Genomic DNA, 15,554 nt, shown 5'->3' on the forward strand with positions numbered 1-15,554 from the left:
TCACCATGTGCATAAATATATATATATACATATATATATAAAATCTCAATTAAATGTGCATTCAGGTAATTAATATTCAGGCAAAAGGCAAAAGAAAGAAGTCTGTTGACTATATTCTAATCCTGATCTTGCCATTCATTAAGTATGTGACATTGTACAAGTTATTTAACTTCTGTGAACCATGGTTTTGTCATCTATAAAACGAGAGTTACAATAGTAACATCCCATAGCATTGGTATCAACAATATTGAGAAAATGCATGAAAGTGCTTGCCTTGAGTCTGATTCATCGCTGTTACTGCTGCTGCTATTGGTGTTTTATACTGGAGTCAGGCACTTCACCAACTCCACTTGGGTTTGAAGTCCAGTTACGAATTTACTAATGTTGTGACTATAGGAAATTTGTTCAAAATACCTGTGCCTCAGTTTCCTCGTGTGTAAAATTGAGATTATAGTGTATTATATCTTACAGACACACAGATTGCATTATAAATTCTCAGGCATGAAAATGTCTAGACTGGTACACAATGCTCTTGTGCTATCTAGATATGATATGATGGATATTATATGTAAAATCTTTACTACTAATACAGTAGATGCCAAATGATACAAATTCTAGGAACACCACTAATTTCGTCTTTCAAAACCAGGAAATAATGCCACTAGAATTAAAAGATGCATTTGAGAGTATGATTACATATCTATTTTATTAAATTAGGTTTTAATAAGAAAAAAATTTAAAGTTATAACTGGCAAACTTAAGGAATAATGCTCACTTTTGAAGACTGATCAGTTTCGTGGGAATTGCTTTGAGATCAGGAAAAGTAACCTGCTACAAATCCTCATTCTGCCACTTACTTACTGACTCTAGACTTGCTCCTAACCTTTTTGGGCTATAGGCTTCTCCATTTCAATATGAGGCTATCTTACAGGGTTCTTGGGAAAATTATATTTTAGTTTATTTGTCTGCATGTCCATAGATTTAACAGGCACAGCCCTGGAGTTCTTTTTATTCTAAGATTCAGTGAACATTTTATATTAAATGATTATTTTTTGTACCTAAAACTTATTATCAGTAGCAGCTACTATGAGTCTATGACCAAAGCACAACTTTAGATTGCACAGTCAAATGTAAGTGCAATGAAAAATAAACTGAAGAAGTAACAACTAGACTCATAAATAATTGAAACATATTTATCTGAAAATATGTCCAGTTATGTCTTGTCAGCTGTAGGCTCTGTAGGCTTTGTAAGCACCCCAGTGTGTTGAAACCTAAGCTTTGGCATTTAATGCCTCCTTAATCTTGAGCAAGTTACTTAACCTGTTAGCTTCAGTTTCCCCATTTGTAAACAGGGGTGACTAAAGTACTTACCACTGCATCAAGTAAGTACCTCGTACACATAAGTCTCAATAAATGTGAGCAATTATTGTCATTATCCTCCTCTTCCTCATCAAGTTCCTGCTACATATTTTAAACTCTGATTGAGGGTTCGACTAATAAAGCATCTGACATAGATAGGTCAGTGAATTATTCCTTTGTTAAATAAGCCAAGTTATTTCCATATTTATAACTTGAGTTGGAGATTAGTAATCTATATTACTTTGATAAATTTAAATTTATTTTTAAAAATATTTTTTGAATTTGAAAGATAATACAGTGTAACAATTAGTGATTGATTAAGCAGTTTTACTGTGTGTATTTTGCTAATGTATTAACTCATTTAATCCTCACAGGAATAGGGAGCAATGCAGTCATAATCCCCTATTTTACAAATGTAGAAACTGAAGCATAGAGGAATTGTTTAAGGCACACAGATGGTAAGCAGCACTGTGGTGATTTAAACCCAGACAGTATGGCCTGGAGTTGGTCTTTGTAACCACCATGCCATGCTGCCTGCCTGACTCAAACTCTGGGGTAATGCTGACTTGGGTTTTCATTCATAGTCCCCCACTTCCTTAGACAAGTTACTTAGCCCCTCCAATACTGAGTTTCCTTACCTATACAACCGTTACAACATTAGTAGTTAGAATGTTAGAGAATTTCATGCTCCAGAATTCAAGGAGGCGGGGGGGGTGGTGGTGTGGGAATAGACTGAGTCTCACCTAAAAACCAGTCACAGTAGAAGAAAAACGTCTTTCCAGAGATGCCTTACAGAGGTAGACATGCAAGGTGAGGGCAGCGTTTCAGGAGACTATGCGTATTAACAGTGTGGGAACAGACGAAGGGATTAGGGAAGGCTGGGGCTACTTCTTGATATTTGGATGAAAGAGAGAGTAAAAAAATAGAATTTTTTTTTGACAGCTGCCATGAGTGGTTAAATTTTGAGGATAGTGACCAAAACAATTCATAGGATTGATGTTGAAGAACAATGATGAGTAGAGAAACAGCTAATAGTTTTAAAGGGAGCTTGGATGGATATATAAAAATATTGACTATTGAAAAGCTGTCTAAGGATTACTTTAAAAGAATTTTTAGGAAGCTACATTTTAGGCATTTTCTTATAGTGAGTAAAAGTTAGAATTCTTTATCCTTACCTTAGATTATACCATAAATGGGGTCACATAAACCCCTGAATTACATTTGGGTAGCATTATGGGATCTACAACCAAGAATTTTAAACCCAATTTACTGTATTCAGCATTAAATTTATTCTGTACTGGAGCCAGGAGTACATTTCACCATTTTTTTTTTTTCTGGTCAAAGGATGCTGTGAAGGAGAGAGGCATCAACAAAACTGAACTTGTGCTAAATAATGACAGTTGTGTTTAGAATGCCCTGCTTAAAGCAAGATATGCCAGAAGGAGATGCAGACCTATGCAGGACCATATAAATTTACTAAATTAAGGAAGTCTGAAGAAGTACTTTATTAAATTTCCAGTTGGACATGAGTTTTAATCAAGTCTTAATGGAGACTAACTTTCTGAAGAGTTTGAAATTCTGTTCAGAGGATGTTCATGTAAGATAAACTTGGACCTTTGAGAATGTGAGACTGTGTCCACTGCTGTGGAACTTGAAACTGAGTAAAATTTTTCCTTGGTTCAGACTAATTACAATAATTTTTTTAAAACTTGAGAAATTCATAAGAAGCATCAAATGGAGAAAAAGGACTTGGTCATGTTAAGAACATGCCACTAAATCTCTGAGGGATTGGCTTCTTTGTAAGCAGAAAATGCTAAGTGTGCTCTAGAATGCTTAAGAACAGGGGTTTTTCCATGGACTCAGCTCCACAAAAATGTTTCTGGGGTGGACTTACTGAGAAATGGTTGCTGGAGTTTATCTGTGCAGTTCCTGTGCATCTCTGAGAAGAAGAAAAATGCTGGATTTTCAGGCTGAAAATTAACTTCCGTGACCTGTCAGCAATAGTAGAAAGAATCTTGGAGAATCAGGAAAAACTGGATCATGTTTGCATAGGAGCTTTACATGGTAAAGATGTACTGACTAACCCTGGTTTTCATCACAAAATCGGAAACCCTTCTGAGTTCTTGCTAGTGACACCACAATCTGCCACCATAGTGCCAACACAGTCTGAGGGGGTAAAACGTGATTCCATCAGACTCTAGAATGATGGAGCTTGGAAAGCTGGATACTCTTGGAGACAAAAACACTGCAGGTATGCTTCAGCCCATTGGAGGTGGGTACCTATTAAATGAAGTCCTTTTGGTGGAGATAAACAGGTTTTCCTGTCCCTGTCAGAGCCAGACTCAGTCTTACATTAGAGATTAATCTTTGTTATTTGCTTCTAGTGTGACAAAGTCGATGTTATTGTTAGATGCCTCTCAGACACAGGACAAGTGCCTACTGCATTGCGTTTTGGTAGTAGGAAGTTGCCCCGAATTTGCTTTGATATGACAAAGAGTGACAACTAGTCGTAAAGTATAACTGAGAATATTTACACTATGGCCATATCCTGTTCTAAGCCTTTCCACAGTTGTGGATCCTGTATGGAAAGGCATTAAATACCTTAATAAATATGCTTACTCAGAATTTGTCATTGCCTTGATTCAAGGTCTGGGAGAAGGAAACTAGTAGGATTTTACCAGCCTGAGTCTTACAATATTTCTAGAGTCATGGTCATAAAAGAAGGAAAAGGTAGAAGGGCAGGAAGACTGGGCTGTGTGTTGGTAGATCTCTGGGATATATCAGATAGTTTTATCTAAGAAGGTTGAACAGAATGAAGAATTTATATTCCTCAGAGTTTAACTGGGGGTATGGGCAGAGGAGCTAGTATTATGTGTTGAAAATCAATCAGGATGGAGGAAGAATTATACATTCCAGTGTTCTTCACATCAGAATGTAGGCATGTCAGTGGTACCTAGAGAATCTCTACATATGAAAAGGTTAGAGGGAACCATCTGGCAGTCTATGGAAGAGGTGGTTTGCTTATCTGGAAGTTGCACTTATGTAACAAGGACAGTATTTTTTAAAAAATTCAATATACCTAATAAATAAATAAGTATGTAATGGGGCAGATGGTGATAAACTAATCCCCATTTCAGTGGAGGATGACATAAAAGAAGAGGGGGGCAATAATAACAGCTAAAATTTATTAAGAAATTATGATGCATTCAAATCTAAGGCAAGTGGTTTATCTGGTTTTTCTCATTAAATTTCTATACTAATCCTTTTAGGTATGTACTGTTATTATCTTCATTTTACAGTTGAAGAAATGCAAGCTCATCTTTCCTAAAATCACAGAGATGCTACATTAGAAGTGCTGGTATTTGAATTCTGGTCTTTCTGATTCCAAAGTTAGCTTTGTGCCAAACTTGTCACAAGAATTTTTATCGCTTCCTGGTGAGATATTGACCATCCTGCTTTGAAAATTTTGTCTGTTAAGTGTCCTTATCTAAATCCTATTAAGATCAATCGGATTTCAGTTAGAGCTCAATAGGTTATAACACAGATGGTTTGACGCGTCTTTGCTCTTTTCTGTTGTGCACATACATCGGAACACTTTTTCTTGTGACTGTTTCTTCTCAAAGGCAGTTTGGCCATCTGAATCTTCATCCTGCTGTCGTCCTAATACAGACGAAAATGAATAATGCAGCACTTGTTTGAGCATTTCCTAGTGGATTATTGTAGTAATACTGTACCGCTTTTACTTTATGCAAGAAGACAGAAGCCAAGGGAGGCCAAGGGATTTGCTAAGATCGAGAACATCTGGGGTAAAAAGCATTTGTACACATTTTTTCTCGAAATTGAAATGTGTTTCCTAACCTAAATGGTCCTCCTCCTTATGTTAATCTCATATATTTGTTTGGAATATTAGGATGTACATCAGCTCAGAAAAATTTCTTATTTGTGCATTTTACAGATTCCAAAGTCTTCTGCTTGTATTACTTTGTCATTTTCTATCACCTCCTTAAAGAAATATGATGAAGAATCTCCATTTGAGAACTCTAAAATTGCTCTTTTATTTTCATCTCTAATGTCTTTGCTTCAAAGCCTCATTGTTTAAACACTGGGCAGAGAATGAGAGCCAGGTCATGGAAGCAGTCCCAGCCACTTTTATATAAACCTGGCTGAAAGGCTCTTACTGAGAGTCAGTTTCTTGTGATTGGGTCTGAAAGATCCAGAAAGGTTTCTGACAAGGTGGAAGTGGTTGCCATTCTTTGTCTTAGTAGTCATGAGTATGGAGTACTTGGTGACAAGTAAGTTGTCCCAGCCATCTATTAAAGGACACTACACTAAGGTCAAGACACATTCTGTTCCCAACAAAGGATGATACTGTATTAACGATTAAGAATTCTATTCCCAAGTTTATTACATCAACACTTTTAAGGAGAAAAAAATATAATATCAATAGATACTAAAAGAGGCAATGAGAAAACTTGAACAACATCTCAGTAAATAAATATATAAGGAAGTAAATAAATACATAAATCTGAGAGGAAATCTAGAAAACAACATATTTAAGGTAGGAGCAGGAAAGATAGTATTCAATAAAGAATACCAAAAAAAGAGAAAAATGACCCTGGCTTTATATAAAAATTTCAAAACTTTTCTATGGAAAAAGACCATAAGAAAATTTATTTAAAAATTTGATTTGGTGTGGAATTGTATTTTAGAAGACAGAGGTTTAAGACAATGAGCTATTTAAAATTGAGAACAAGGGGACAATCATAGCAAAATAGACAAGAGATGTGAGTAACCACTGGCAAAACAAAAATCCAGCAGCAGTTGAATACATGCAGTGATGCTCAAAGTCACTAACAGGTGAGAAAACTCAATGGACTAACAGCTTTTAGATTGGCTCAAACCAAACCAAAACAATAACTTCAGTTGCTGGCTGGAATATGAACAAAGAAGTACTGTTACACATTGCTGGTAAAAATATGAATTGTATAGTGTTTTAGAAAACACCTTGTTAATATCAATTAACATTAAGATGTCTATACATTTGACTCTGTACTCCATCTTGGGAATCTGTCACATGGAAATAAAAGCACTACCTAATAAACACAAAACGCTTATTTTAGCATTATTCTTATTTGGAAAAGCTGAGGAACAAAGTAAATGTTAATCAGTAGTGGAATATTATGGTCTATTCATACCACAAAATACTATGTACCACTTAAAATAACGAATTAGAGCTATGCTAGTTAGCTTGAAGGAATTTCCATGAATAATTCTTGAGTGAGGAAAGAAAAATATGCATAATATGATATAATTTTTATAAAACAAAAATAAGCATCATCAAAATTATTTATTGAATTCTCATTTATCTGTAAGACACTCTCATAGAGACAGTGCAGTGAGACAAAGAAGTGAATTAACTGATATTTTGAAGATATAGGACAAACATACAAAAAGACAAACAATAATATAATGTAATTTTGACCTGCTTTAAAAATCAGTGATATAAATAGTGCTGTGGTTTCCAATGAGTTATTATAAAAGGTTCTGTAATCCATCTGTGGATCAACAAGTACTTACAGCCCAATGAAACATGTCACTGAAATGAGCCTTAATTTCTTATAATAATAATAATGGTAGCATTAGGTATTGGTAGAAAGAGAAAGTGAGATAAATAAAGCACTCAGCACAGTGCCCAACACAGAGCAAGTGCGAGTTAAGTGGCAGCTGTTACTCACATTGTTGCTATTATTGCTGAGGTTATATTATATTATAATGCTGAAGGTATACATTTTTGAAAGAATGTCACAAAGGTGAAGTGCCCTTCTTGTCACATCATATCAGCAGGAACATGCTATCAATATGATTTATCCTCTGTGATAGTAACATTAATTACCTGACCAAGGTAGTGTTTGTCAGGTTTCTCCACTCGCCGTAAAGTAACTTTCCTCCCACCCGCCTTCTGCAGTCTACTTTTTTGAAAGCACATAACTAAATCCTGTATGGGAAAGGGGGTTGGGAGGAATGGAGGAATTAGACTTTTTTTCCTGGAGGTGGAAGCAGTGACATAAATTATTAAGAATTCTTAGATATTTCCCCCCTTTTTGTTTATCAGTCATTTGTTTATATCAGTATGTACTCATGTCTATTTCTTTCATACTATGAGTTATAATCTAATACTACATTATTTTGTTGTTGTTGTTACTCAGATTGTTCCAGCAGTAGACGTTGGGAGCTTTTTCATGGTGGCTCCTGTCTCTTTAACTGATGTTTCTCTATCCTTTTGTTTTTTGAATGCTTCTTTTGTCACTACAGTATTCTGCAGACTCGTCTTGTATTATCTGCCCTAGTCCTAGAACTGTTGGTCCTAGTCCATTTCTCTGAGGAGTCTTGGTTCCTTTTGTTGGAGAATAGTCTTTAGAAACAAAAATCTGGACACTAGATGTGCTCTTTGCTCCTGAGGTATCAGTGTTTGCAGTTTCTCTCAGTGGACATATCTAGGAAATATATATATGAATACAAACTCCTGTTTGTACACATAGTTATAATTACTACCATATCTATCCTTCTGTTTCTATCTACTTGCATTTTGTCTTTAGCCTCCAGTTTTCAGTCAAAACACTGTTTTCCAAAGTTACTTAGATAAGCTCCTTTTTTCCCTCGATCCCTTTCATTGATTTTTGACGAAACTTGTATTTCCTGATTGTACAATATTTAGTCAAGTCTTTCACATGGAAAAAAACATTTACCTATTAGTAACTAGACGGACTTCTTTCATATCAGTATTCTATAAGCTACTTTTCTATCTTTGTGTTTTTATGCTACTCTATTGTTTATATATGCCACCTAATTTTGTCCTTTATTGTTACTTACTTTGTGCCAGGAGCCCATTTATAACAGGCCTGCTCTCTAATTTTCTTTCATCTCATGAGAGTCAACCTCAATGTGATCTCTTCTCCTTGCTGACCACCTGTGGTGTAAATCATGCCACCTGGGCCTTGGGAGCCATTCACTAGCCTCTAGTCTTAATGTCTGCTGTAGCCCCAGTAGTGAAGGTCATAAACTTAGTTTGCTCCCTATCCTGACCTTAGGCGTTGTTAGGTGAGAGAGCCTTCTCAGAATTCCCATGCTCCCTTGGGATGCTCTGAATCTCAGTTGCGCTCTTCGCATCACATTGGGCTGCAGTTTGTTCTGAAAGGCTGCAGAGCCACCACCGAGGACCACCCACAGCTATTGCTAAAGCACCATTTTGGTCACAAGGTGATTTCTAAGCAGTTTACAGCTCCCTTCAACAAACTCCCAGATTGTTCTGCAAACTATATGTGCTTTTTATCGTTGAGGCTTCCCATTTTCTGCTCCCCCAGGGCAAAATACAAGGGCATAGAGTGACTGGCCCTTTTTCAAGAGTTCATCACTATTTCCTCTTTCATTCCTCCATCAGTCTGTTAGTCAAATTCTGTAAGTTGGAAAGGGTTCTCCCGTCATCACACAATTTTCCTTGCCATATGGCTCCATGTGCTAAGTTCTTCAGATTCTGGTTTCTTGAATCCCCCAAATGTTGCACATTCTAAGCAAAACCATACTCTTTCAAGTAGAAGTTTTCCTTTAGAAAATATTGCTATAGTTTTGCATTTTAAAACCTCTTTCTTGAAATACAGTTGTCTCTTTGTTCTAAGATTTTTCTGCTTGAGGGCAGTGCATATATGGAATGTCACAAAATTATTTGCTTCTTTTTAAATAGCTATGTTTATTAAGTAGCTATATATTTTCCTTTTTTTTTTTACAGATTGCAAAAGAGAGAGCTGATCATTTAAAAAAACTCTAGAATAGAATATTTACTAGCTATTTATAATTTCCCCTTGGTTCAAAATTGATAAGCATCAGAAATTAGGTGATTATTTTCATGTAGTTGATTTCTAATCTCATAGCGTTGTGGTCAGAAAAGATGCTTCTTATGATTTCACTTTTTTTAAATTTACCAAGGCTTGCTTTGTGGGCCAGCATGTGATCTATTCTGGAGAATGTTCCATGTGCACTTGAGAAGAATGTGTATTCTGCTGCTTTCAGATGGAATGCTCTTTAAATATCAATTAAGTCCATCTGGATTAATGTGTCATTTAAGACCTGTGTTTCCTTATTGATTTTCTGTTTGGATGATCTGTCCATTGATGTAAGTGGGTGTTAATGTCCCCCGTTATTATTGTGTTACTGTCAATTTCTCCTTTTATGTCTGTCAACAGTTGCCTTATATATTGAGGTGCTCCTGTGTTGGTTGCATATAATTTTACAATTGTTACATCTTCTTCCCTTTAGAGGTGATTATTTTCAGTCACCCTCAAGGAAGTCATTACTGGTGCCTAAATGGCAGAGTCAGGAGCTAGGAATAGTGAGGAATGGGGAGAAAACCTTTAATATTTCAAAACTATATACATACACACACATATATATGTGGATACATACATACTCACAAAAAATAATGGCACACAGAGTTTTCTACCTGCTTTTTGCAACCTCTTGTCACTTTGAAAGCAACCCCCGTAACTGTAGTTATTTCTAGTAATTCTACTAGGATATTGCACATGTGCTCATAAATACACCACTCTAGGCTGCAACATAAAATTGCCCCCCAGCCCATTCCGGTGCTGTTTGTTGCTGTCACTCTGAAGCTCAGGAAGCCTGGTGAAAGTATTGCTGTTGCTATTGCCACAAGCATCTGTCCAGACCACGCTGTGCTAATTCCACATGGGCCTAAGCCAACCTGCTAAAGGGAGAAGCCTTTGTACCCCAGTTCCCTCAGTCTTAGAGCACTGATGCCCTGTGCTCTCAGTATTCAAATATCATGGTGTAGGAAAATAGCTCTTTCAACTCTGTCATCTTCTCACTTGGGTCTTCCTCTCATGAGATTACAGGCCAGAATCTCCTTGAGGGAAGGAGAGGTGGGAGGGTGGGGAGAATGGAGTGGAGAGTCTAGGCAAAATCACCTTAGCAAGAGCAGCTCAGAGTACCTCAACCCACTCATTCCTGCCAACTGCCAGTGTCCTGTTGAACCAAGGTGAAAATATTCAACTCATTCTTCCCATATTAAGAATTTTTCCCCGAGAAGTTTTCTTGGTCTTTCTTTGCAGAGAGATCACTAGAGGATTTACTCTCCCAGTTTTCTTAGACATACCTCTGTTTGAAATCCTAAGGTGCACAAAACTTAGGTTCAAATTTGTACCCTTGCTATATATGACCATCAGATGTAACCACTTAAATATGAAGTGCATCATCCAGGACATATTTTTGCTCTGTATTGTCTGTGCTAATTTTCTGGTGGGCAGGGCCCTGTTAAGTAGATACTTTCATTTTTTAAAAACTAATAAATCTCTATGAGTAGCATAATAATTGCATTTTTTTTTTTTGCTTTTTTGAGGTTTATTGCTGGATTAAGAAATAGAGACCCAGAAGGTTCTCTGCTAGTGCTCTTTACATCATCTCATAGCACTTTGCACGAACCTGAACAAATAGGATTCAGTATACACTCAATGACATAAATGTGTATTTTATTTTCTAACATAATCTGTGTTTGTTTTCTTTCCAACTTGCTCTACAAAGATTCATTTTGAAACACCCACAGGAAGTAACCAATAGTGTAGAATAACCTTGAGTAGGTCAGGGAAATGGCATGAAAAATCATAAAATAGAATTGTGAACATAAAACCATGGAGATGATTTAAAAGAAAACAGAGGGCCGAAGCATACTTTGAGCCTTTGAGAAAAATTTAGCGTCCTTTTTCTGAAAATACAGACTCTTACATGAACATTAAGCATACTATCTATTTTTATTTGAACATTTTCCCAATTTGAAATCATTTCTTCAAATTTCCTGAAGTATAAACAAAGATCTAACTTCTGATTATTTATTCATTGTCTACAATAAAAATATAAAAATTTATACATTATCTACAAAAAACCTTTTTGCTATTATTCTAATCTAGATATTTGAAAATATTTAATGTTATTTTACATAAATAACATCTGTTGAAAATATGGATAAGTGAAAAGAACTAAAGCTAAATTATAATTTCATCCTTGTTAATATCTTGGTATTTAATACTATACATGTTTTCCTATGCATGTAATTTTTATAAAACTGGAATCATATTGTAGATACTGCTTTGTAACCTGCTTTTCCATTTAAAACTAATTGTAACATATAGGGATTTAATAAAATACGTTTCTATAATATATACTAAAGACCTTGGTTGAAGTTGCTTTCTTCTAGAGAGGTTTTTCATTGATTCTTGGTGCTCAACAAATTATAAATTTATTTAAGGTATTTTGGACCACACAGGTGGTATGAACTGGAAGAACAAGCCAATGGCAGCTTTGAGCCTCTGGTTCATCCACGCAGCCTCATAGAAATGGGAAAGGTTCCTTGCTGTACCCTTCTTTGAGGTTTTCTCTTTGATTCTCCTTCCCTTCCCTTCCCTTCCTTTCCCTTCCCTTCCTTTCCCTTTTCTCCTCTCGCTCTTTTTGTATTTTTCAGTATTATCCCACCTACTGTCCTAGTGTAGCCCTCTGGGGCCTCAGCCCTGCATTGTGGTCTCATGCTGGGCTCCTCACTTTAAAAAAAAAAATCAGCCCCTGCATTTTATTCCTTCTCTGCCAGTTTAGCAATACAATTAAAACACATTTAATATTTTATTCAGGATTTGACTTGTTTTAATCAAAAAGATTGTTCTCTGAATCTGTTCCACCATATGACAGAAATGAAGGTCAAGAATGTTTACTTTGAAAGATTAAAAATATATCATGTATACTTGTATTTTTATCCTTCCTGAAATTAAATTATCCTTTATTTAATTGAAATATTTATGAAATAACAAATTATACAATTTCGGATTCTGCTCCCAGTCTCATTTCTTTTTTTTTTTTTTTTAATTTAATTGAAGTATAGTTGATTTACAATGTTGTATTAGTTTCAGGTATATAGCAAAGTGATTCAATTATACATATCTATATATATATAGATAGATAGATAGATATAGATATATATTCTTTTTCAGATTCTTTTCCTTTATAGGTTATTATAGGATATTGAATATAGTTTCCTGTGTTATACAATAGATCCTTGTTGTTTATCTATTTTATATGTAGTGGTGTGTATCTGTGAATCCCAAACTCCTAATTTATCCCTCCCCCTGACCCTATCAGTCTCACTTCTGATCACCAGCTAAGATTCTGGTCACCAGTTCCAATATGTGGGATTTTTTTTCCACACCAACAAGCAATTCTCTGACTCAAGCTGGGTGTCCTACAATTTAATTCAATTCTGACACAATCTACGTGGAGATAGCATCAGATCCCACAGGTTAAGTGTTCCATCCCAGGAGACTATCCCCCACTTCAGGTGCAAATTGAAAGTAGCAGGTCATCAAGTTACCCACAACTGTCCAACTTGGCTACAAATCAGAGGTTCTCATGACCCCTCCCCAGGTTTTATTAATTTGCTAGAGCAGCTCACAGAACTCAGTGAAACACTTACTTACATTTACCAGTTTATTAAAGGATACGATAAAGGGTAAGATGAACAGCCAGTTGAAGAGATATGTAGGGTGAGATCATGGAGAGTCCTGGACTTCTGTGCCTCTGGCATCACCCTCCTAGTACAGGATGTTTTCATTTACCTGGAAGCTTTCTGAACTCCATACTACTGGGATTTTTATAGAGGCTTTATCCCATAGGCATGATGGACCATTAAGTCCATTTCTAGCCCCTGACCTTCCCTAGAGGAGTGAGGAGGGGAGAGGGCTAAAAGTTCCAAGCTTCTAATCATGGCTTGGTCTTCCTGGTGATCAGCCCCTATCCAGTAGCTATCCGGGAGCCCACCCAGAGTCACGTCATTAAAACAAAGGATGCTCCTAGTGCTTTTCTCACTAGCATTTTTACAAGCATTTTAGGAGCCCTGTGTCAGGAACTGGGGGCACAGACCAAAATATATACATTTTCTGGTATCTCACACAATCTTTTACTTTATCTATTTGTAGATGTTTTAATCATTCTTGTTTTTTCCTTCCAGTTTTATTGAGACATAGTTGACATATAACACTGTGTGTTTTTGGGGGGTATGGTGGGGGTAATTAGGATTTATTTATTTGTTTGTTTGTTTATTTAACAGAGGTACTGGGGATTGAATCCAGGACCTTGTGCTTGCTAGGCACACACTCTACCACTGAGCTATACCCCCCATATCTTTATTTTTAGCTAATAGACTTTATTTATTTATTTATGGTTTTGAGGAGCTTTAGGTTTACAGAAATATTGGTGGAAAGTACAGAGTGTTGTCATATACCCTCCTACCTGCAACCCCCTCCTCCTGTTCCCTATCACTATTTGTTATAATTGATGAGTCAATATTAATACATTATTATTACACATATTTCTCTTAATATATGTCTTTGGATCATTTCAACGACAAGACAAGATAGATATTATCCCCATTTCAAAAATAAGGAAATTAAGATTGAGTTTTAAATTTGGTTTATTCACAAATGTATAAGAACAAAAGCTTGGACCATTATATGCACTTTTTCTTCTATTTTACCGCATTGAGTAATCCTATATTTCAGCTATCTTCTGTCTGATGAAATGTTTGGTTGATATTGCATATTACCAGAAAAAGCTGCAAAAGGAAATAATGTTATTCTAAGATCTCATCTTTAGAACTAACACATTTATCTTGTATAACTACTGTATTAAAACACCAATTGGTGATTGCCTTTCCCTATAGTCAAACCTTCAATGATAATTACTAATGCTAATTATTTTATAAATATTCTGAATATAGTCTAATTTAGGTTTGTTATTATAAGCCTTGTTCTTTATCTAATGACAATATAGATAAATGTAAAAACAACAATGCCCAACTTCTTCTTTTACAACACATCAAGTCATTTTCTTTTGGTTATGAGGAGTGTTCTTCTCATAACTTTAATTGATTTTTGGTAGTTGGCTGTGTTTTTGTTTAATAACAACGATAGGTCTTAAAGGGCAAAATATACTACTGTATCTATAAATTAGTGCTGTGTAAAATGATATCTGCAGTAAATCTACAGCTTTATTTCTTATTTGAAGTCATTTTATACATAAAGATGAATGAAGTACAAGCCATCTATACAAATAGTGCTTTGTATTGATTTGAATATCAGTATCAGAACTGATTCTGTTGTAATGCAAAAATTTTCAGTACTGTTGTTCCTATGGTAAATACTGTTGCTCAACATGGTTCTTATGGTTGCATCTAATTTATTTTATGAATGCCGTATATTGGTGGAATCTAGATTCTGCTATCCTTTCATTCAACTCTTTGGTCCAACATTAATTCTTGCTGAATCTCTTGGCATAATACATAATGTAACACAAAACAGCTGAAGGAAATGTGTCCAAGTCAAATCTTTGTTCTAGCATAACCATAACTGATTTCCTACAGTATTTTATGATTTCAAAAGCATGATACATTCTCTCATATAATTGAAAATTTATTAATGTAATTATATATTTTGTCTTACAGTGAGTGGACATCCAGTACTCAAAAGAGCTAACATCCGGATTGTCGGAAAGTTAGTGGCCAGATCTATGAGAGAAAGGAAAATGAGACAACATTATTTATCGTGAGAAGTAATGTTTTCAATACAATGTCATTACCTTAAAAGTTGAACCTGTCTACCCAAAAACATAGATTAATATTGGCCATGGATTAATTCTGTATCAAAAGGGAAAAGGACAGTCATCTTTTTACATATCCAAAGAAGAATTTCAACAAGTCAGTCTATAATTACTAAATATCTTCGGATGAACCATTCATTGGATTTGTTTTTTTATAAAAGACAACCTGTTTTATCATAGTGAAGTTGAAATCACATAGTATCAAGTATCCCTTTTATTGGATTTAAATTTGGTTTGTTCCAGTGCCAATAAATGCCATAAAGAAACTTCAAGATTCCTATTTGTAAAAACTCACATTTTTTTGGAAATGGTTTCTCAAAATATGTTTTAAAATATTTTTTGATTAGTTTAGTCATCATATTATATTTTTCTTATTCTTATTGTTCACTCTTAAGTGAAAAACTGAGAGTCAATATACAGTATTCCTGAGTTACCTGTTTTAGTTTAGGAAAGATCTGAAGCACAGTGACTAACACCAGTCCTGTAAGAAT

The 15,554-nt window shown here is 35.3% G+C and overlaps 1 protein-coding gene across 1 annotated transcript in view; it reads left to right on the plus strand.

Moving 5' to 3' along the window:
• IQCM (IQ motif containing M) overlaps window positions 1–15,012 on the plus strand; it is a 280,897-nt gene extending 265,885 nt beyond the window's left edge. The window contains exon 13 of the mRNA XM_064479062.1: window positions 14,909–15,012. Within this exon, the coding sequence (XP_064335132.1) occupies window positions 14,909–15,012 (104 nt within the window). The remainder of the gene's footprint in view (window positions 1–14,908) is intronic.
• Window positions 15,013–15,554: the final 542 nt, after the last annotated feature.

The sequence above is a fragment of the Camelus dromedarius genome, chromosome 1 (genome assembly GCF_036321535.1).
Source record: "Camelus dromedarius isolate mCamDro1 chromosome 1, mCamDro1.pat, whole genome shotgun sequence".
Taxonomy (NCBI): Eukaryota; Metazoa; Chordata; class Mammalia; order Artiodactyla; family Camelidae; genus Camelus; species Camelus dromedarius.